Source organism: Sus scrofa, chromosome 15 (genome assembly GCF_054392235.1).
Source record: "Sus scrofa isolate SSC_HxYL_T2T_F1_AM1 chromosome 15, Sscrofa_HxYL_maternal_Yorkshire_Landrace_v2.0, whole genome shotgun sequence".
In the NCBI taxonomy this organism is placed as follows: domain Eukaryota; kingdom Metazoa; phylum Chordata; class Mammalia; order Artiodactyla; family Suidae; genus Sus; species Sus scrofa.
Window position 1 is genome coordinate 79372620 of NC_139397.1, and position 21287 is coordinate 79393906.

At 39.7% G+C, this 21287-nt stretch overlaps 2 protein-coding genes and 1 long non-coding RNA gene across 6 annotated transcripts in view; 1 reads left to right on the forward strand and 2 right to left on the reverse strand.

Annotated features, from left to right (window-relative positions):
- Positions 1-8451, forward strand: part of UPP2 (uridine phosphorylase 2) — a 43059-nt gene extending 34608 nt beyond the window's left edge. For 2 of the 4 annotated variants that reach the window (XM_021076463.2, XM_085001210.1), the window contains 2 exons: positions 7195-7373; positions 7884-8451. In XM_021076463.2, the coding sequence (XP_020932122.1) occupies positions 7195-7337 (143 nt within the window). In that variant the 3' untranslated portion in view covers positions 7338-7373; positions 7884-8451. Of the gene's footprint in view, positions 1-7194 lie in introns of all 4 variants that reach the window. The other 2 variants (XM_021076462.2, XM_085001209.1) reach the window with 1 other exon arrangement.
- Positions 1-21287, reverse strand: part of CCDC148 (coiled-coil domain containing 148) — a 370013-nt gene that overhangs the window by 61461 nt on the left and 287265 nt on the right. The window lies entirely within an intron of this gene.
- Positions 5918-12259, reverse strand: LOC146395935 (uncharacterized). Its single transcript, XR_014830499.1, has 3 exons — positions 11799-12259; positions 6894-11368; positions 5918-6396 (listed from the first exon to the last, which is right to left on the reverse strand). It is a non-coding gene; the product is annotated as an uncharacterized LOC146395935 (long non-coding RNA).

A 21287-nucleotide genomic window follows, 5' to 3' on the forward strand; every position in this document is an offset into this window, starting at 1 on the left:
TCTGACTTCATACTAAGGTGATGATGGCTAATGGTTTCAGCTTATAAATAACCACTTTTTATTCAAACAAGGGTCTTCTAGAGACTCATTGTCCCAACTCAGAGGACTCACTCATTGAGCTTGGACTGGTGCAGAAACAGATCTTTCTGTGTTCACCTAGGACAAGGAGGTCTTAGGACAAGGAGGTCTTATCAGATCTCACCATAAATCTCACTTTATCAGAGAAGTTTTGCATGACCACCTAGACTAAACTCACTCACTCATTCTACTTCATCTCTCTGCATCACATTTACCACCATATCAGACTATATTTCTGGTTTCTTTATATATTAACCTATACATGCATTAATGCATGAAGGTATATATCTAGCATCTCTCTTCCTTGTAATAGAAGTAGCATGAGCACAGGGACCTTGCTTATCATTTTCTTGCTATATGTCTAGCACTTAGAATAATATCTGCCAAATGGACATTCAATGAATAATTGCTAAATGAATGAACAAATGAATGAATAGAATGACTACTCAACCCATACTGACCATGGAAAATGACTATAGCAAATTCAACTTGTTCCTTCATTGCCCAGCTTCATTTATGGCTTGGATTGTGTAAAGGACTTTAGAGTGCCTCATAACTGTCTACACAGGAAGAGGCAAAGCCTTAAAGTTAAGCCACCCTTTGCTGTAAGGTTCATACAATACTTCTGCTATATTTATAGCCCTTGGGTCTCCTAATACTTGATAAATGGACAAACTGCTTGAAATGGGGCCATAGACACCCTCTTATCTCATTCCTGAAAAGGAATAGTGGGAATCCATTGTTCCTTTGACAAGGATTTGGGTGAAGGGAAACAGTGGCCTTCATGAAATTATTTCACAGTGAAGAGCGGAACCTTCCGCACAAGGTTAACCCCCCTGAACAATACTGCATAAATGCATTCATCTATGGTTTTATAATATGCATACATCCGTCCCTCTCTGAAAGCAAAATCTACTTTAATTAACCCCCTAACATTCCGATTAAAGATGGTAATCCTTTTGCACTGTGAACTTGTGATAAGTACTTTTAGTTTTTATCCATCTTTAAAAGACAGTGCTGGCTGCCTTTTGACAGGCGCTTGTTTGCATGGCAATGTATGGAACCTAATATTTACCTAAGATTAGTTTCGCTTAAATCTTCCTCTTTGTCTTTGGTTGTTGGCAGCACTCTCAGTGGTTTTTCTTTAAGGTAAAGGAAGAATTCAGTGTTATTTCTTTTGATAGATACTGGAAATTTGGGGGGTATATTCAGTCTTCATAATATTGCTTTATTACAATTCAGTGAAAGGGAGCAGAATCCTGACTTTTATTCCATTTTATATTCTTCTGCTGGTTCCAGCCATGAAGGATACTGGGCTCTGGGAACTACAGGATGATCGTTGATAAAGTAAAAAAGATATTACAATAAGGATTTAAGATTATATTCAGTCTGGAGCTGGAGCATTTCTTAACTCAAAAATGGAGGGGGGGGAATTGGGATTTCAAAATATTATTACACAAAGGCAAAAGGCAGCTCCTTACAGCTCTTCACCCTCACAGTACCTCATGAGAGACACTGTGGCTCAGAGAGTTTAACTTTCCCAAGTTCTCGTAGTTAATAAGAAGTGGCTGAACTGGAATTTGAACTTGGCTCCATCTGACATGAGGCCCCTTGGCACCATGCTCTGCAGTGTCTATTTTCACAACAGCCTCTTGTGGGTGCACAAGGCTCAGATCTCTATTCAGAGGAACAACCAAAAAAAAAAAAAAACCAAAAACAAAAAGGCAAAATTTTCTATTTTAAAAGTTGTGAGCAGGTCTAACCATATACCAAGTTACAGTATTAGTTAGTGTTGGAATCAAATTAAGTGCTATGGTGATACTTATTCAGTAGCATGCGTAGTTGGGATTTTGCCAAGAAAGTCAGTTAAAATCAGGCACAAATGGTAAGAGATTAATTTACTACTTTTATAAAGGCAAGATTTTAAAAAAATTTCTTTCTTCTTGATTTGCTGGTTTTTACTTTTTTTTTTTTTTTTTTCTTTTTAGGGCTGCACCTGTGGCATATGGATGTTCCCAGACTAGGGGTTGAATCAGAGCTGTAGCTACCAGCCTATACCACAGCCACAGCAACACCAGATCCAAGCCACATCTGTGACCCACACCATAGCTCACAGCAACATGAGATCCTTAACCCACTGAGGCCAGGGACCAGGTTTGTTACCACTGAGCCACAACAGGAACTCCCTACATATTTTTAACCAAGGTCAGTATCTAGAGTTTGGTTTGATTCATTTCAATTCTCTCCTGTCTTCTGTCCTACTCCTGCCTTCCTTGTACAAGCACACTCACATGTCAGAGAATGATCTGGGGCCACTGATTCCATCCTGTGCATGTTGGCATTACCTGTGACCTGCCTCTTGCCTGTTGTCACCCTAGTGGGGCTTCATGGGTTCTCTCTGCTTGAGCCCCCACCCCTTAGCACAGCAGGCTCCATCCTCTGCCCATCCTGTCATGTCTGTGGTTGGAGGTCTGGCATTGAGCAGAAGCTCACATCCACAAAGTTTGTAGCTGGACCTCCCGGAGATGACAGCCAATGCAATGGTGGGAGACACAGAAGATGAGGGTGTGGATTTGGGAGAGACTTTTGAGATCCAACATGCTCCTTTCTCAGAGAATGAAATGAAACCCAGAGAGTATAGAGGGACCTGGCTATGGAAACAGAGCTGTACTGAAACAAAGATGGACTAGCCCTGAAAGCTCTTGCCTCCTGACTCCCATTCCCTTCACTATTCCATATGGTGTAAAAGAGTAACATATTTATCCACTGACAGCTTCCTTATACTTTCCTTTTTTGGAATAGTATTAGCAGCAACTTTCAATATGAGATGAATGTATAACATAATTTAAGCAAAGGTAAAAAGACCAAGAGGCTTATATTTAAGGGAGTGGATGGGGCTACCTGGAAGTATAATACTTAATCTAAATACTTAGATTTAGCTCTAAGTTTCCTGGAGGACTAGCTGAAAATGGAAACACTCCGAATTATACAGCACTCATTACGTTATAAAAGAAAACATTTGAGGCTTGTCATAAAAACTTTGTCCAAATGTTAGACTTAAGTGAAATTATCTGTTTACTTTACAATCAACAGTGTCTTTAGTAACAATTTTATAAAAGATACAGGACAATCCTTGATAGAGTTAATGCTAAATCTTGGTTCTGTCTAATTCAGCATTTCTTTGGGAACCTAAAATACTAAGGTGCAGGTTTGAACATTTGTTTTAATTTAAGTCAGAACTGAGTTTAAAACCTTCAAAGCAATAGCTGTCAAATATTAATGTGTCGGTAATTTAAATGGGAAGTTTTTTTTTTAATACAGATTAATTGCCCTTTCTTACTCCTTAATTCTCTATGTCTGGGATATAGCCTAAACATCTGCATTATTAACAAGCTCTGGTTCTGATGAAGGTGGCCAATGGAGCACATTTTAAGAAAAACCAATCTAGGGAGTTCCCATTGGGGCTCAGCAGTATCCCTGAGGATGTGGGTTTGATCCCTGGCCTCATTCAGTGGGTTAAGGATCCAGCCTTGCCTTGAGCTGTGGCGTTTGCAGATGAGGCTAGGATCCTGTGTTGCTGTGGCTGTGGTGCAGGCTGGCAGCTACAGCTCTGCTTCAGTCCCTAGCCTGGGAAATTCCATATGCTGTGGGTGTAGCCCTAAAAAGCAAATAAATAAATAAATAAAAAACAAAACAAAACAAAAAGAAACATCGATCTAGACAAACAACTTGTTCCTATGCTCCTTGGCTTTGATCGGGCCCTCTGAATACAAATTTTCTCCATTTGGTTTTTGACTAGTAGCCAACAGCCTAATAGTAATGTCTCAGAGGAGACAGAGGATGTGCAAAGGTTCCAAATTGTTGAGATTGCTATGTTTTATACACCAGGCACACAGGGAGTAAAGATGGGGCCTGCCTAATAAACTCAGACCTTGAGGAGTGAAGGGGACCCTGAAAAGGGCCAGGGAGAGATGGGAGAGGAGCAGTCCTAAGGGCCTGGGAACTCCAAAGCCAAGCTTTGCTTCTTTGCCGCTTTCCAAGACCCAGCCCTGTTTGGTTCTGTGGTGCAAAGGGAGTTTGTGACACTATCTTTGTCTATAGTTTCCGGGAGAACCCTTCCAGGAAATACATTCTGAATAAGAAAGGTGGGGCTAAAGCGGGGGTAGCTGGGGGACCATTTAGGCTGGGCTCCACGGGCCCTGAAGTCCTTGAAATTACATACAAATATTTTGTGTGTATATACATATGTGTATTTTATTTTCTTTTTACAGCTGCAGTTTCAGAATATGGAAGTTCCCAGGCTAGGGGTCGAATCAGAGTCACAGCCACAGCCACAGCAACGCCGGACCATTCATCCACTGAGTGAGGCCAGGGACTGAACCCACATCCTCATGGACACAGTCTTGGGTTCTTAACCCACAGAGCCACAGCAGGAACTCCCACACATATGTATTTTTGTAAAAGGAGGTTCCAGTTACACCTTTAATCAGATTTGCAAAGGGATCAAAAACGATCCCAAAGAGTTGAGAATCACTGGAAGTTCCATGTTGACGCTGGTACGTTCCTCCTTGGTGACAGCTAGGTCACTAAATGTCCCTCCACAGGAGCCATCCTCCCTGCCCAATCTGAGGATTATGGTAGCAAAGATGTCAGGCTTAATTTTGACAAATTGTTTTGGGTCATTAGTCCCTTTTAGTTGCTTTTGGAAATAGTAATTTCAGGCGACAAGATTATTATATGCTGCTTGTTAATGGTCCCTCCAGCGTCAAGATAACACGACCAAGATGGCCATGACTTGTTCTTGTCCCTCTTTGGCATAACCCTTGGAGTCACCAGAGAAGATGGTTAGTAAAGTTAGCTCCTGCTCCATGACAAGTACAGAGCACCGGTAACCTCTTATCCTTCTGCCAAGTGAGGGATTAGAGAAGAACTTTCATCTTTTCCCTGCTACCACCAGCCCCTGTCAACCTTCACTGACTGGCTGATCATTAACTTGAAAAGCTAGGGAAGCTCTTCCATTTGCTTGTTCAGCCAAGTTGCTTTACAATCGAATGAGTTTTGAATAAATAAGGTTCTAGGCGATGAAATATTTGACCCAGCTCAAGTTGGATATTTTCACTGCTTTTCCTTTCACTGAATAGGAGCGTTGGTTTGATTGACAGGTCAGGGCAGGTATGCCTAATGGTTCACCATGTGTCAGCTCAAGAGAGGATGATGGGAGATAGAGAATTCTCCTCTGAGGTCTAGGAGGCTGGGAATTGATGGGCTATTTACTAGCTGTGTCCTACCGGGCCATTTGTTTGACCTTCCAAATCCTTCATTTCATCATTTGTCAAAGGGGATAAAAATAATAGCTAGCTCAGGGTACAGCTATGAGGTCTAAATGGTATCATAAATTCCCCACATAAAGCAAGAGCTTAACCAAACAAAAAAGATAGCATCTAATATAATTACAGTCCATTTCTCCTTCTCAAATCCAGATCTTCTAAAGTCTGAAATAGTGAAGTCAAATAAATAAACATCACACTCACACCCAAATTTTATCTTCATGACCTCAAAGCTTGTCAATGTAGCTACAGCTAATCCCAGATACACCGAAATCCTTTGTAAAATGATGCAGATGAAGACAGAGACTATGACACTGCTATCAATTCAAAATGGTTGACTGATTTCAATGTGAGCAACCACATTCCTTGAAATCAATGATTTCATGAGAAACTGAAAATAAAGAATTTGTTGGGAATTCAGTGTTTCTCTCTAGATCTTTCTTGATGGAACAAACCAAAGATGCGGTCTTTATGTTGAGTTTTCAAAAATGAGTTTTTTTTGTTTTGTTTTGTTTTGTTTTTTTTTTAAGAAAGATGTTTGGTTCTTTCCCCCTAGCTTTGTAACCATCATAAGATGTTATCCTCATTCTTTGGAAACTAAATGCTGACACATGAGCTCCTTCGTGGAGCTGGTTCTTAACATTTATGTTTCATTTTCTTGCTCAAACTTCATAAGGGTCAGTACTTGCCTTTATTGGTATTTCCTGAGGTAAGTATTCATCTCTCTTTTCTATTTACTTCACTCTCCAGCAGGCAACCTCACACATTGCACAAGGAGTAAAATGTCATCTCAGGAAAAATGGCTGGCTCTCCAGTTATATCCTCCAGTGAGAAAAGCCTGCTCTAAAAATTAGCAGTGGGAGTTCCCATAACGGCACAGTGAAAGCGACTCCGACTAGGAACCATGAGGTTATGGGTTTGATCCCTGGCTTTTCTCAGTGTGTTAAGGATCTGGCATTGCCATGAGCTGTGGTGTAGGTCACAGACATGGCTCGGATCCCGCATTGCTGCGCCTGTGGCATAGGCCTGCCACTGTAGCTCTGCTTAGACCCCTATCCTGGGAACCTCCATATGCCGTGGGTGAAGCCTTAGAAAGACAAAAAGACCCCCCCCCAAAAAAAAGAAAAGAAAAAGAAAAGAAAGAAAAAAGAAAAGAATTAGAAGTGGGATAGAAAGCTGGAGGTGTGTGTATCTTAGATGGCAAAGAGCTCTCCTTGTTCTCGAACAAAAAGCTTTTCTGAGCCTTAGTCTAGCCAGTCGTAGGGGAAAGGAGAAGACAGAGTGCTGCAAAAGATTTCAATTAACATATGGAGATGGTTTGGTGGTAGTACAGAGAAAATTTAAAAAAACTTTTTTTTGTTTGTTTTTCTAGGGCTGAACCCATGGCATATGGAGATTCCCAGGCTAGGAGTCTAATCAGAGCTGTAGCCGCCAGCCTACCCCAGAGCCACAGCAACTCAGGATCTGAGCCATGTCTGCGACCTACACCCATGGCTCACAGCAACGCCGGATCCTTGACCCACTGAGCAAGGACAGGCGTTGAACTCAGAACCTCATGGTTTCTAGTCGGATTCATTAATCACTGAGCCACAACGGGAACTCCCTGAGTCCAGAGAAAAATGAATGATAATTCATGCAGAAGTATAGAGGGGTCAGAGGGTTGCATTTACATGACAGAGAAGACAACAAATGCAAAGTACACGTGTTAGGGACACAGGGGTGTCTGGGTAATGTTTCTACACAAAAGATAAACCCATGTGTTCAGTAACAGTGTAATCTGCTCTTCTAGCTGCTGTAGTCTGTGTGACACTTCTCAACAGACTTGAATGTGACCAGATCAACTCTCCACATGATGTTCTGGCGGAATATCAGAAAAGACCTCAGCTCCTAATTGCCAAGTTCATCAAACAGCGGCTTGGACTTCATGACTAGACATCATAGCTGGGCAGCTCAATCCTTCCCCATGAGGTTGTAGTTTCAGTTTTAACGCTTAAGTCATATATTAGTTGTGGCATTTTATTTTTAATATAGTTCTCATCCATGTGCTCACATCATAATTGAGTGATTTTTATAAAACTCTTTCTCTTAAAAATGAATATATTGCAAACAAATTTAATAACTTATGTTAAATTAAATTCAAATCCCATTTTAAAATGAGTTAGCTAAGTCAGTCTAATAATTAAAATTGTAAAACTCCTGTATTGTGACATTTGGAGTTTCATATGCAGCATTAATTAAGCTCCCATTAAAATAGATCAACCACTTGTAGATATGGTTACCCGTCATTCTGTTTCTGAAACCCATCCAGAAATGCATGTTAGAACGTTGTCAGGCACTTCTAGCTGTTGGACAAGTGACAGAAATGGATCATGCACATTCAAAATATTTACAGAAAAAAAAAGTGTCAGCATAATGTAGGTCTATGTGAAAAAGCTACTCTTAGGGAAATATGACCATACTTCTTTTTTTCCCCTGTAGGATTTCAGTGCACCACAGAATAGGATTAGAGGCTTAGGTTTGCCCATGTTTGTGATTTTATAACAACTCGAGATCACACATTGATTTTTGAATGAAAATCCTTGGAAATGCAAAGAAAGATCTCCATTTTTCTTCTGAAATCACAAATGATTACATCACCTTCTAGCAATTTTCTTTTCTTTTAAAAGGAAATGTGTTTTGGAAAAGGCTGTATTCATGTCTATATTAACCTCATAGGCTGAGAAATTAATAACAACTGAATTTAGACTTGAGTTCAAGATGTTAAACCCATCCTTTTGTGTGACTTTGAAGCAGATCTTGCCTGTGCCCTGCCTGCACCTTGCCTATTCAGTTTGACCTTCTGGGAGGCCTGAGGTCACTTAGAGGGTGCATGACACCCTACATGAGTTGATGCCGCCTAGGAGTTCTAAAGCTGATACTCTTAGGAGTTGGGAGGCATGGATGGAGGATGGGTGGAGGATGGCTTATAATATTAAATAGTATGTAATGTTGTAGACATATATTTATATTGTTATGGTTCAAATAAAGTTTAATTCCAACCATGAAAGATTTTTTGCCTGCTTATAATTAACAACAATAAATAATACCCTGAAAAGTGAATAAGTTTGGGAGCTTTTTTTGAACATAGATATGTTTGACATGAAATTTATTTATTCTTTGGTTGCACCCATGGTATATGGAAGTTCCCAGGCCAGGGATTGAATCCAAGCCACTGCTGCAACCTGCACCAGGCCAAGGATCAAACCCAAGCCACTGCAAAGGCAGTGCTGTACCCTTAAGCTGTGCCACAGCAGGAACTCCCTTGACATGCAATTTTTAAGGTATCCCAGTAATTGACCATCAAATACTGAGATCAGAACTAAAATAAAAGTAAGGTAGAATAACATGGCAGTCATTAGTGGGGTTTTCACTGTGTTTCAGATTTTTCTTAGACCAAATAGAAACTACTTCAGAGGTTCTTCATAAGCCTTTAATTTGAACTTTTATCTATCTCCTCTTTGAAAATCTTATTTTCCTTTTTATTGAGAGAAGAGAAGGTTCTGAGAGAGAGAGAGAGAAAATTAAAGAATCACAGTTAATCCTCCTCTTAGCTCCTGTCTAACAGAATGTGTGTGTGTGCCCATACATTTGTTCATGTGTGTTTTCTCTACTAGCATATCCTATCTCAGTAAATAACATCAGCTGCACAAGCCAGAACCCTGGGAAACCTCTTTGATGATTCTGACACCTTCATTTCCAGATCTAATCACCAAGTCCTATTAACTGATTCTCCCATATATTTATACAACCTGTCCTCCAATGGAAAGCCTTCCTGCCTCACACATAACCTTCCCACAGTGCCCCCTACAGCCTCTTTAAAGCACTCATTGCGTCTTGCAGGTATGTCCTGATTTGGGTTTTTATTGAATAAATGTGCTTAGACTATAATGTTCATGAGGACAAAGACTGCATTTGTTTTATTTACTGCTGTATCCCAAGTACCCAAGCAGTGCCGGTCTCATTCTAGGTGCTCAATAAATATTTGTTAAATGAAGAATGAATCTGCATCATCTATTTCCCTTATAAACTCTCACTGAAATGCCTCTAGTCTTTGCAAGACCCATCCTTTCCTTATTCAGTTCCTTCTCAGCTCAGCTCTCCTTGGCCATCCCTCCCATGACATCTCTCTTGTGGGGTAGAATGTCCTCTGTACCATCAGTGTAGAGTTGTGGTGACACCTAAAACTTATTGTTTTCTCCCATAGCAGGTGGCTTTCCCCTCTGTCAAAACCAAACCCCAGATTCACCTCCTTCAGGAAGGTCTCCATGTTTAACTCCCCTCAGTTCATCATACCTAGTTCCATTAGAACTAGGGTTGCACTAGGAAGATATCGGTATGTCCTCATTTATATGCTGTAATGAGAACACTCATCCTTTATCATAAACTTGGCTAATGCCTACCCAGCTTGTCTTTGTTTGGGAGGGTTGTGTCTCCTTTCTACCTTTCAACTGCCAAGGAGTGCTGTCCCTGGCAAGCATACAGCCACTGTTCACTATGCCTGCCCTACATCTGGGAACCAGCTTTTCATCTCACCTCTAGCCCCACCTTCTCCACTAATTCAGGCTTGCCCTCCCAGAATGTCTTTCAAGAAATAGATAGGCTTGCAAAAACTCTTCTGATTATTTCTATGCATGGGTGCTGTGTACATTTTAAGTATTTTTTTCTTTTGTTCATTCATCATTATAAGTCCATATCCCTCCTTCTTCCCCAAAGGAATCAGAGATAGTTTACAAGGATAAACAAAAACCCATCAGGGAGTATGAATGGGAAAGAAAAAGGAAAGTGGGAAAGAAAAAGGAAAAGTGAAGGGAAGGGGCGGCATTGCCACAAAGCCTGAAGCTCACACCATGATGCAGCCCATACAGTTTATGTGTTGGCAGACAATAGGCTCTAAACTGGCTCTTGGCTATCTGGCAGTGGCTTCATAAAGAGAAAAATTTTACAGCATCTCTAAGATAAAATGTGAACTAATGATCAGGGGGAGAGTCCTGATTTCAAGTAGTCACTGTGTAGTGTAGTGATGAGTGTGGAGGTGGGGGTGGGTGAGGGGGGTTTGTGCCAGTGCATTTACTGCACGTGCTCTCAACACTGGTGCATCTTAGGATCACCAGGGAAGCCTTCAAAAAACACCTTTTGGGGACTCACTTTGGACCAGCTAAATGAGAATCTCTAGGAGTGGGACTGGGAAACCCTATGCAAAAAATTTCCCCTGGTGATGTGCAGCCTGGGTCAAAGGCACTAATTGAAAAGAACAAATCGTTTGTGAATCTGGAAGCCACACCTCCAGCTGAACTTCTTAAAATCTTTCAATGGTTTCTCCACTGGAATTTAAAGGTCAAGTTCTTCTTCTTGACTCTTACTCCTCAATGTTAAGAACAGTATCCTTTTTTTATAATCGAGGTACACTTGACCAATAAAAGGTAGTATATATTTTCAAGTGTACAACCTGAGGCTTTGATAATACATATACACTGTGAAATGACTACCACAGTCAAGTTCATTAACACATCCCTCACCTCACATAGTTACCCTTTCTGCAACAGCCAAGATATGGAATGGCTGTTGAGGAGTGGATTAAAAAAACTGTTACATATATATGCAATGGAATATTATTTAGCCATAAAACGAAGGAAACTTTGCCATTTGTGACAGCATAAATGAAACTGGAGGGCATTACACCAAGTAAAATAAGCCAGACAGAGAAAGACAAACGTTGTATGGTATTACTTACATGTGGAATCCAAGAAAAAAAAAGTCAGAGTTCCCGTCATGGCTCAGCGGTTAACGAATCCGACTGGCATCCATGAGGATGCAGGTTTGATCCCTGGCCTCGCTCAGTGGGTAAGGACCCAGTGTTCCTGTGAGCTGTGGTGTCGGTCACAAACACAGATCCCGTGTTTCTGTGCTCCCATTTGACCCCTAGCCTGGGAACCTCCATATGCTGTAGCGTGGCCCTAAAAAGACAAAAAGACCCCCCCCCCCCAAAAAAAAAGTCCATAGAAACATAAAGTAGAATGGTGGCTACCAAAGGCTGAGGGCATGGAATAGGGAGATGTTGGTTTAAGTGGTCAAAGGGTATACATTTCTAGTGATAAGGTAAGTTTTGAGGACCTGATGTACAGTATGGTGACTATACTTTAAAGCCTACATTGTATATTTGAAATTTGCAAGGGGAGATTTTTAGCATTCTCACCAAGAAAAGGTGAGAATGCTAAAAATCTATCCCCAGCAACTTGCACAGTGCCTGACACATAGTAAAAGTGAATGAATTATATGTATTTTATATATTTATATATACAATTCATTTATAAATTTATGTATACTGTTATGGGTTATATTCTTGTGTTCCCCCACCAAATGCATATGTTGACGCTTCAACCCTCAGTGTGGCTATAGTTAGAGATGGGGCCTATAAGGAATTAGATTAGTGAGCTCATAGGCTGGGGCCCTGATCTGACAGAATTAGTGTCCTTATAAGAAGGGACACCAGAGAGCTCACTCTCTTTCTCTGTCTGCACACATGTACTGAGAAAAGTCCACGTGAGAACAGAGAGCAAGTGGCCATCTGCAAGCCAGGAAGATCTCTTGACATATACGGAATCAGCTGGAATCTTAGTCTGAGATTTTTAGCTTCCTGAACTGTAAGAAAATAAACTTTTGTTGTTTAAGCCACCTAGTCTTTTGTTATGGTACCCACAGCTGACTAAGATGTATATCTTATATATAAATTACATCAATGTGTGTGTATATAATATATATAGTAGTATATATCATACACACACACACATATATAAACATATATATATATAACACACACATATATATATAAACAATCCCTCCCAAAAAAACAAAATGCAATCAATCAGTTTAAGCAAATAAATAGCTTACTGCTTGTCAAGTTAACTTTGCCTAAATGCTATCCCTTGCCAACCTTTTCTAGTAATATGTGTATATTACTCAGTGTAACTTTTCCCGTGGGCTCACTAACAGCCATGACCAGCTCTTCTGCTCCCTGTTTCACTCCCAAACACACTAGAAAATTGACACACAAATGCTTAGTTCAATCTTTGTCCAAAATACACAAAACAACTTCTCCTGGCATACTTTTATCCAGTGATAGAATGTGATTCACTGTTTTGCATCCATAGGTACTTAACACTGACTAAAAACTATCAACATCAGAAATATAACAAAGGGAGTCTGAATTGTATTTCCTTCATTTAAAAACATAGCTCTTAACACTTGGGATTTGTTTTGGAGAGCGTTGCTAAAATCTATGGACCTGCTCAGCAGGAAAAGATGCATTCACACATATACCCCTGAATTTTCATGTAATTTCATGGGTTTTCACACCTTCCTTAGACTGAGTTGGAGCAGGAGGCCTGTGTCCCCTGCCACAGGCCACAGTTCCTCTGGGGGCCCTGATCCTACCGCTGTCCCCTAGGTCCTGGTTATTGCTCCCCTCTGGGCTCCTCACATCAGGGCTGGTAACAGCTGTTCCACCTACACCACCCTTTGCTGTCCACTAAATCCTGCCCATCCCTTTGTAAACAGTCCTTTCTGTAAATTCTCTCTGTTCCCCAGTTTAGTTGTGCCATCTACTTTCTGCTGGGACCCATTAATACAGCCTCTAATATATATCTGGGGACCCAGAACCATTTGGAAAATTGTAGGAAACAAAAGTCATTCTATATGCAGAACTTTCAATTACACTTTTTAAAAAACTGCACAACAGAAGTTAGTGTTCTTCTTAACTGGTAGAATGCTTTTAAAAAGATAACCCTCTCTTCAAGATGTGTGCTTATATTTAAAATTCTCCTGTAACTCTCCAGGGCTTGTAGCTAGAGAAACATGGTGTCCGGCTTACATTTTCTTAGCTGGCTGCTGGGCATCCTGTGTATGATAGAATTGAAAGCCTGAGTAAAAGACAGATAAACGGCCTCTATTGCTTGCCTTCAAGCTACGTGTTCCGTCATCCTGTCATGGAAGGAAATTAAAATTGTCTGACATACTGAGTTTCATAAAGCCACACTGTTCCCCTCCAGGATCCTATGTGCCTCTACACCACAAGTTGATTTTTTTTTTTTTTTGAGGATTTGATCTACAATCTTCATCTTAGGATTAGAGCTTAAGCAAACCCAATCCTTAGTTATCAGGGTCTCTCTTTGTCCCTTTTAAAAAACAGGTAAACTAAAAATAAACATTTCTTTCCTCAGTCCTCCTGGACTTTCTCTACATTTTAAGAATCCTAAAATAATAGCCAGTGGCTCTACCAATCAATGTCTCCCAAGACAAATAACTGAAAATACTTAACAGTTTGCAACTTGCTTCATTATTTACTCCTCAAGGGTTTTCCCCATTTCTTTTCTTATTTTCTTTCTTTCTCTCTCTCTCTCTTTTTTTTTAAATAGTTACACATGTGGAATATGGAAGTTCCCAGGCTAGGGGTCAAATCAGAGCTACAGCTGAGGCCGACACCACAGCCACAGCAACACTGGATCTGAGTTGTATCTGTGACTTATGTCGCAGTCTGCAGCAATCCCACTGAGCGAGGCTAGGGATCAAAACTGCATCTTCACACAGACAATGTCAGGTCTTTAATCCGCTGAGCCACGGTGGGAACTCAGTTTTCCCAATTTCTTATTTGCTTGTTCACTCTTCCCAAAAGGTGTTGTTCAAACTAGAATCAACATTTGCTTTTCTAAAAAGACTTAGCATAGCATTTTTTCACTTGAGAACAAAAGCCCACCATTAAACCACTTTTCCTGCCAAAACTTTAAATATGATCTAAATGTTTTTATAACACAGTTTTTAAAATCATCAGGCAAACAATCTAGGAACTAGCATCATATAGTTGATACAGTATTAGTAAAAAATTACCCTTTGGAAGTTCCCGTAGTGGCGCAGCAGAAATGAATCTGACTAGTATCCATGAGAATGTGGTTTTGATCCCTGGCCTCACTTAGTGGGTTGGGGATCTGGTGTTGCCATGAGCTGTGGTGTAGGTCACAGATACTGTTCAGATTCTGTGTTGCTGTGGCTGTGGCATGGGCTGGAAGCTACAGCTCCAATTCAACCCCTGGCCTGGGAACTTCTATATGCCTCTGGTGCAGACCTAAAAAGAAAAAAAAAAAAATTACCCTCCAAAAGGTAGCAATTTATGTGTCTAATTTTTTTCTAAATTTCTAAAATTTATTAGAAAATCCATGACTCTCTACAGTAGCTCTGTTGCTAACACTGTGAACTACTGGGGACATTCCAGAGTTAGAGACATCACCTGAGTAATCTGATTTTTCCCCCTCTTTGTTAGAAAAGGAAGTACAGACCTTTAAAAATCTGGATTTTGGAGTTCCCTAGTGGTGCAATGGGTTAAGAATCCAGCGTCATCACTGCAGTGGCTCAGGTCACTGGCTTGGGAAATTCCACAAGCCGCAAGTGTGGCCGATAAAAAATCAGGATTCTTCTTTTCACTCATGTCACTTTGTTTTTTCATCTGAGTTTAAGGTCTTTTGCATTTACATTTCCTCCCAACATTGTAACCGACAAAAACCAATAATGAGGTCAACAAAGTGTTACCTGTGTCCTACTTACTAAATAATCATGGGTAGACTCCAATTCACCAGCCAGATCTGTCTCCTACACTGCCTGGTCCTGTCTTCTCCTTTCGTCCCCTTGGACTCCAGAGATCTCCCATGTTCTAGAACTGGGTCCATGATTGATTTAAGATTGCAATGCCATGGACCTGCTCTAAGTAAACATGCAAATTGTAGAACATATGTATTTATAAAGGACCTACTCTGCACAAGTCATGGTACTAGAAGTTGTGGGAGAGCAAGACACAGTTATCTCTTTTAAACAGTTTACGTCTACTAACTTCAAAGCACTGAGAGGTGTGGATAACTATGATGCAAAGATAATCTGATAATCTCGAAAAGAGAGGTGGAAATCAGTGTTTTAAGGAGTTACCGGGGAAATTGATCATATGGAGCAGGAAAAAATTGAAAGGGTTCTTTGGACAAGGTGGATATTTGAGATGAGCTTTATAAAGAAAGAAAGTAAGTTTCTTTTATTTTGAAAGAAACTCTAAGGAGGGTGATACCATCAGAGAAAAAAAGCATGAAATGAGACAAAGGAGGAAAATACGGGACATATATAAGACTAGGGAAGACTCCTGTTTGGCTGGATCTAGAAAGGCAGATGTAGGGCCCTAAAAGTCAGGGTAAGGAGATTAGACATGATTTCCAGGCAAAGAGAAGTGGCTGAAACACATGGGGTGGGACTGGTCGGAAGTCATTAGTGGTAAGTGGGAGGGGGAGGAGTAAGGCTGAGATAATTAGTGACAACAAAAAAAAGTGCGCCTGGGTGTGGATGACCAAGACACGACTAGCTCTGTCTCCTACAATATTCTCATGTTGCAGGGAGGGCAGAGTTGGAATAAAGATAAGCTGGGGCTGCCAAAGACATTATTTTCTTGTTAGGCTCTTCAGCTCCCCTACTTGCGAAGGTCAGTGCCTTCAAATTTTCACCTAATAAGTTAAACAGTTTACATATTTCAGAATAAAAATTCCCTTCTCATGTGAAAATGATGTGTTTCCAAAGCCTTTCTTTTGCTAAAAGGCTAAGGAAAGTTCAAACATAACAGCCAGAGCAGTAGCTGGGGGAGCGAATGGCATTTAAAGGGCTGATGAGTGAGAGATGTCAGCAGTGATCTCAGTATCTATTTAGATAAAACTCCTTCTGGCTTTGTGGCTCATAAAAAATTTGCCTTCCCCCAATGGATATATGTATAAAATTCAATACACTGAAAAGTCTTGACTCGTAGAGAACAAACTAGTGGTTACTAGTGGCAGGGGTTGGGTGGGGGGCAGAGGGCAAAACAGGAGTAGGGGTATGGGAGGTACAAATTATTTGTTGTCAGATAGTTTCAAGGGAAAACTTGAACATGGGAAATACAGCCAATATTTTGTAATAACTGTAAATGGAAGGTAACCTTTAAAAATTGTAAAACAATTTTTTAATTAAAAAAAAATAAACCAAACAAATAAAAAAATTTTTTTAAAGTTAAGGCTCAGTGAGATCCTGTCACATGCTACAACATGAATGAACCTTGAGGATACTGTGCTAAGAGAAATAAGGAAGACACAAAAGGAGAATTACTATACCTAGAATAGTCAAATTCAAAGAGAAAGAAGTGGTTTTGAGGGGCTAAAGACAAAAGAAATGGAGAGTTCTTGTTTAATGGGTACAGAGTTTCAGTTTAGGGTGATGACAATGTTCTTGAGGTGGACAGTGGTGATGGTTGCATCACAATGTGAAGGTACCTAATGCCACAAATTGCCACACTCAAAAAGTGTTAAAATGATAATTGTTATGGGAAGTATATTTCACCTCAATAAAAAAGTAAAAGCTCAATGAGGTCTGTATTGTGTTTTTTATAATACCAAGTTCTAACTGATTAATTTTTGGAAAGTTTATGCTTTATGGCCTGATAGAATCATATTTGCTGGTGAGAAATCTACCTGGGTGTCTGTGTTCTATGGGAGGAGTCACGTACCTCTAAGAAGATTACTTGGTGAGTGAGAGACCAGAGAAAGGAGCTGGGTGCAGTGATAGTTACAAGTATAGAGATCTTTTTGCCTAATGTTCTCATCTTCAATGTTAGAATACACCTGCAAGAAGGCCTGAATTTTTGCATCAGGCAGCCTGAGCACTCCTCCTTAAGACATGGAATCAACCAAGGTTTTTTTTCAAAGGACAGTTTTTCAGAGTCAGAAATGCAATAAGAAAATATGACTAATCCATCAATAGCTATCAGAAAGAATTATGAAATCCAAAATACCCAGTTCGGAGAAGAAGAGCAACATTAGGAGATATTCCTACAGGATCAAAGTCTGTGATTTCAAAATGAAAATTTCCTGTATCAACCCAATAGGCATTGCCCTTGGTATAAAGGCTTTGGCATCTCAATGACAGTAGAAGACCATTTAATAAAGCTATTTATCTTTTCAAGTTGTCATAACACATATGGGACTCTCTAGGCTTGAAATACGCTACCAGAGAAGGAAAGAAACTGGTATAAAGTGAGGGAAGATAATAAGATGAAAAATTAAATACTGAGAAGGAAGAGAAATTGGTAAGGAAGGACGACAGTTGTGAGATAATGTTGAGAAGAAAGATGTCTACTGGGGCTTCTGAGAGACGGAGAGCTAACATATCCCAAAGCAATGGAAACATCTAAAAAGCTGCAGAAGACATTTCTGGAAGGGAAACAAAACATACGAATAACAAGGAAAGCCAGAGTAGTAACCTGAGCAAGATGCCTGATAACCTGGAGGCTTGGGCTTAAAGTTCAGGTAGGCACATTTTGGGTGACGTATTGGGACTAAGATGTAAGAGGAAAAAAAGTCTTCCAACCTGCACAGGAAACCTTAGTGAATCTTCCTCTGTCTATGTAACCTGTGGGGAAAAACATGTAATTCCCTCAGAAATCTGAATTCCATTCTTGATCCTTGATCTTTACTCAGGCTTGGAGTTTTTTTGGTTTTTGTTTGTTTGTTTGTCTTTTGTCTTTTTAGGGCCACACCTGTGACATATGGAGGGTGCCAGGCCAGGGGTCCAATCCAAGCTGAAGCCACTGGACTACGCCACAGCCAGAGCCAACGCAGGGTCAGAGCTGTGTCTGTGACCTACATCACAGCTCATGGCAATGCCAGATCCTTATTAACCCACTGAGCAAGGCCAGTGATCAAACCCACATCCTCATGGATGCTAGCTGGGTTCGCTAACCACTTAGTCACAATGGGAACTCCAGAGTTTTAATTTATATTGAATCCCAGGTAACCCTATTTCAAAATATAAACGGAAAATTAAGTTATGGAACAGAGATGCCCCTAGCACTTCTGGCATAAGTAAATGCAAAACTACATAGGAGAAAACAGACATACCTGGGTGACAAGGTATTCTTACAAAATATTCAGCCTCATTGAATATGTTCTCACAATAAAAATCACAAATAAGCAAGCAATAATTTTTATGTGAGGGAGTTCCCATCGTGGCTCAGTGGAAATGAATCTGACTAGTATCCATGAGGACGCAGGTTTGATCCCTGGCCTCGCTCAGTGGGTCGGAGATCTGTGAGCTGTGGTGTTGGGCACAGATACAACTCGGACCCCGCATGGCTGTGGCTTTGGTGTAGGCTGACAACTGTGGCTCTGATTCAACTCCTAGCCTTGGAACCTCCATATGCTGTGGTTGTAGCCCTAAAACAACACACACACGCACACACAATTGCGTGAAACACCATCAATGGTCACAAAATACAGGATGATTTTATTCAAGAATTTGAGTTACTAGAATGAGATGTATAAAGTGACTACCAAAGAGATCATCTTTAAATTATTAAAGGCATACAGAAGTAATTAAAACACAGAAATGAGGAATGGAAAAAGTCAAGGCTGCTTTAAATGATGTTTATGATGATGATAATAATAATAGCATAACACTAACCACTTGTTAGGTACTTTTCTAAATGCTTTGCAAATATTAATTCATTTAATTTTCATACATATCAGTGTTATATTGTATTATGAGGTATTATTATTTTCCCATTTAATGGATGAGAAAACTGGGGCACAGAGAGGTTAAATAACTTGCCCCAGGTCACCAATCTAATAAGTGTCAGAGCTGAAATTTTCACAAAAACATTCTTCATTCAAATGTCTTTGTCCATTTGGGCTGCTATAACAAAAATACCACAAATTGGCTTATAAACAACAGAAACTTAGTTCTCTCAGTCTGTAGGCTGGAATGACCAAGTTCAGGATCAGCAGATTCAATGGCTGGCAAGAAGGATTTCCTGGTTCATGAATGGCCATCTTTGTACTGTAACCTCACATGGAAAAGGGGGCAAGAGAACTATCTGGGGTATCTTTTACAAAGGCACTATTCTCAATCATTTGGGCTCTACTTTTATGATCTAATCATCTCCCAGAAGCCCCATCTCCTAATACCATCACATTGGGGTTAGGATTTCAACATATTAACTTTGGAGGATACACCTTTCACTTTACAGCATCAGAATATAGGGTCTGAACCACTACACTAAACCAAGAACTAAATTTTATTTCCAAATAAGATTTAAAATTTCAAAAAACTTCAAAATTTAAAATTTTATAATATTTCAAAACTTAAAAATTATAAAAATGAAAAAGAGTTTAATTGTAAATAAAGTTCAGTGGATGAGTTAACTAGCAGATTCTTTCAGCTGAAGAAAGAATTGGTGAACTTTGGAATAGAACTGAATAAAAAACCCGAGACTACAGCACAGAGAGATGGAAAATATAAAAGTAAAAGAAGCATAAAGAATAAAATGAGTGGATCTAACATAATTCTAAAAGAAGTTCCATAAGGAGAGAGTAGAGAGAACAATAAAGAGATAATATTAAAAAACATAATGACTAAGAAATTTCCAGAATTGGTAAAGGATACAAATATTCAAGGAGCACAATATTAAAAAGGTAAATCACATATGGGAATATTATAGTAAAGTTACCTAAGAAAACTAAGAGAAAATGTTAAAAGTAAGCAAAAAAATGCAAAGAGAAGGGTTCTATAAATGAACAATTCAATTGATAATACATATCGCAAGAGCAGCCATAGAATCTGGAAGATTCTAGATTATCCAGAAGATTATATCTTTAGAGTCCTGAAGAAAAATATTGTCAACTTAGAATTTTATACCAGGTAGAATATTATTCAGGCATGAGAACAAAATAAAAACCTTCAAAAAAAAAAAAAAAAAAAAAAAAAACCAAGGTGGAGAGAGTTCCCTACACTTAGATGACTGCTGAAAGAACAACTAATTGAAAGATGTATTTCAGGGAGTTCCCATTGTGGCTCAGCAGTAACGAACCCAACTAGTATCCATGAGGTTGCAGCTTCAATCCCTGGCCTTGCTCAGTGGGTTAAGAATCTGGCATTGCTGTGGCTGTGATGTAAGCCCGCAGTTACAGCTCCAATTCAACCCATAGCCTGGGAACTTCCATATGCCCTGGGTATGGCCCTAAAAAGGCAAAAAGAAAGAAAGATGGATGTATTTCAGGGTGGGAGGGGGAAGAGATGAGCTCAGAAGGATGTATAGGATGCAAGAAGCAATGAAATTGGTAAACATCGACTGAGAAATCAATCTGGGGGATTAAAAATCACTATTAGATAATGTTAGAATGGAAGACTGAAGTGTGATCAGTGAAAGGGTACTGTGCACCCAATTATACCTGGGAAAAAAGTAGAGCTTGGAATGACATTAGACTCTATTAAGTAACCTGTGTGTATTAAAATATAAGAGCTATCAACTGAAAATAGGAGTCAAATGCTGAATTTTCAAACAATTAGAGGGGAAACAACAAAGTCAAGGGAAACTCGATTAATGTTGTAGGAGGAAGAAAGAGAACGCACAAGAAAGACTGTAAGTAGCATGCTAAATAGGGAATAGAATATATGGTGAAAAAATAAATCTAAATGTACCAGTAATCATAGTGAATGTAAACTGACTTGGTAGTTAAAAGGCAGAGACTATCGAATTGAATAGTAAATCAAAATCTCTATTTATAGGAGAAAATCTAAAATATAATGACACCAAAGATTGATATTAAAGAGATAGGAAAAGTCATACCAGACTTACATTTCCAACAGGATGCAGAACTAGGTATAACAAAATTCCCTCTGTACCCCCTAAACACTCAGATCTGGACAACTCACACAAAGAGACTTTAAAAGGTCTTATTCACCTCAGAAGAAATTAGGAGAAATCCTCAGGAGAGAGAAAAAGCAAAGAGGAAGCCCACA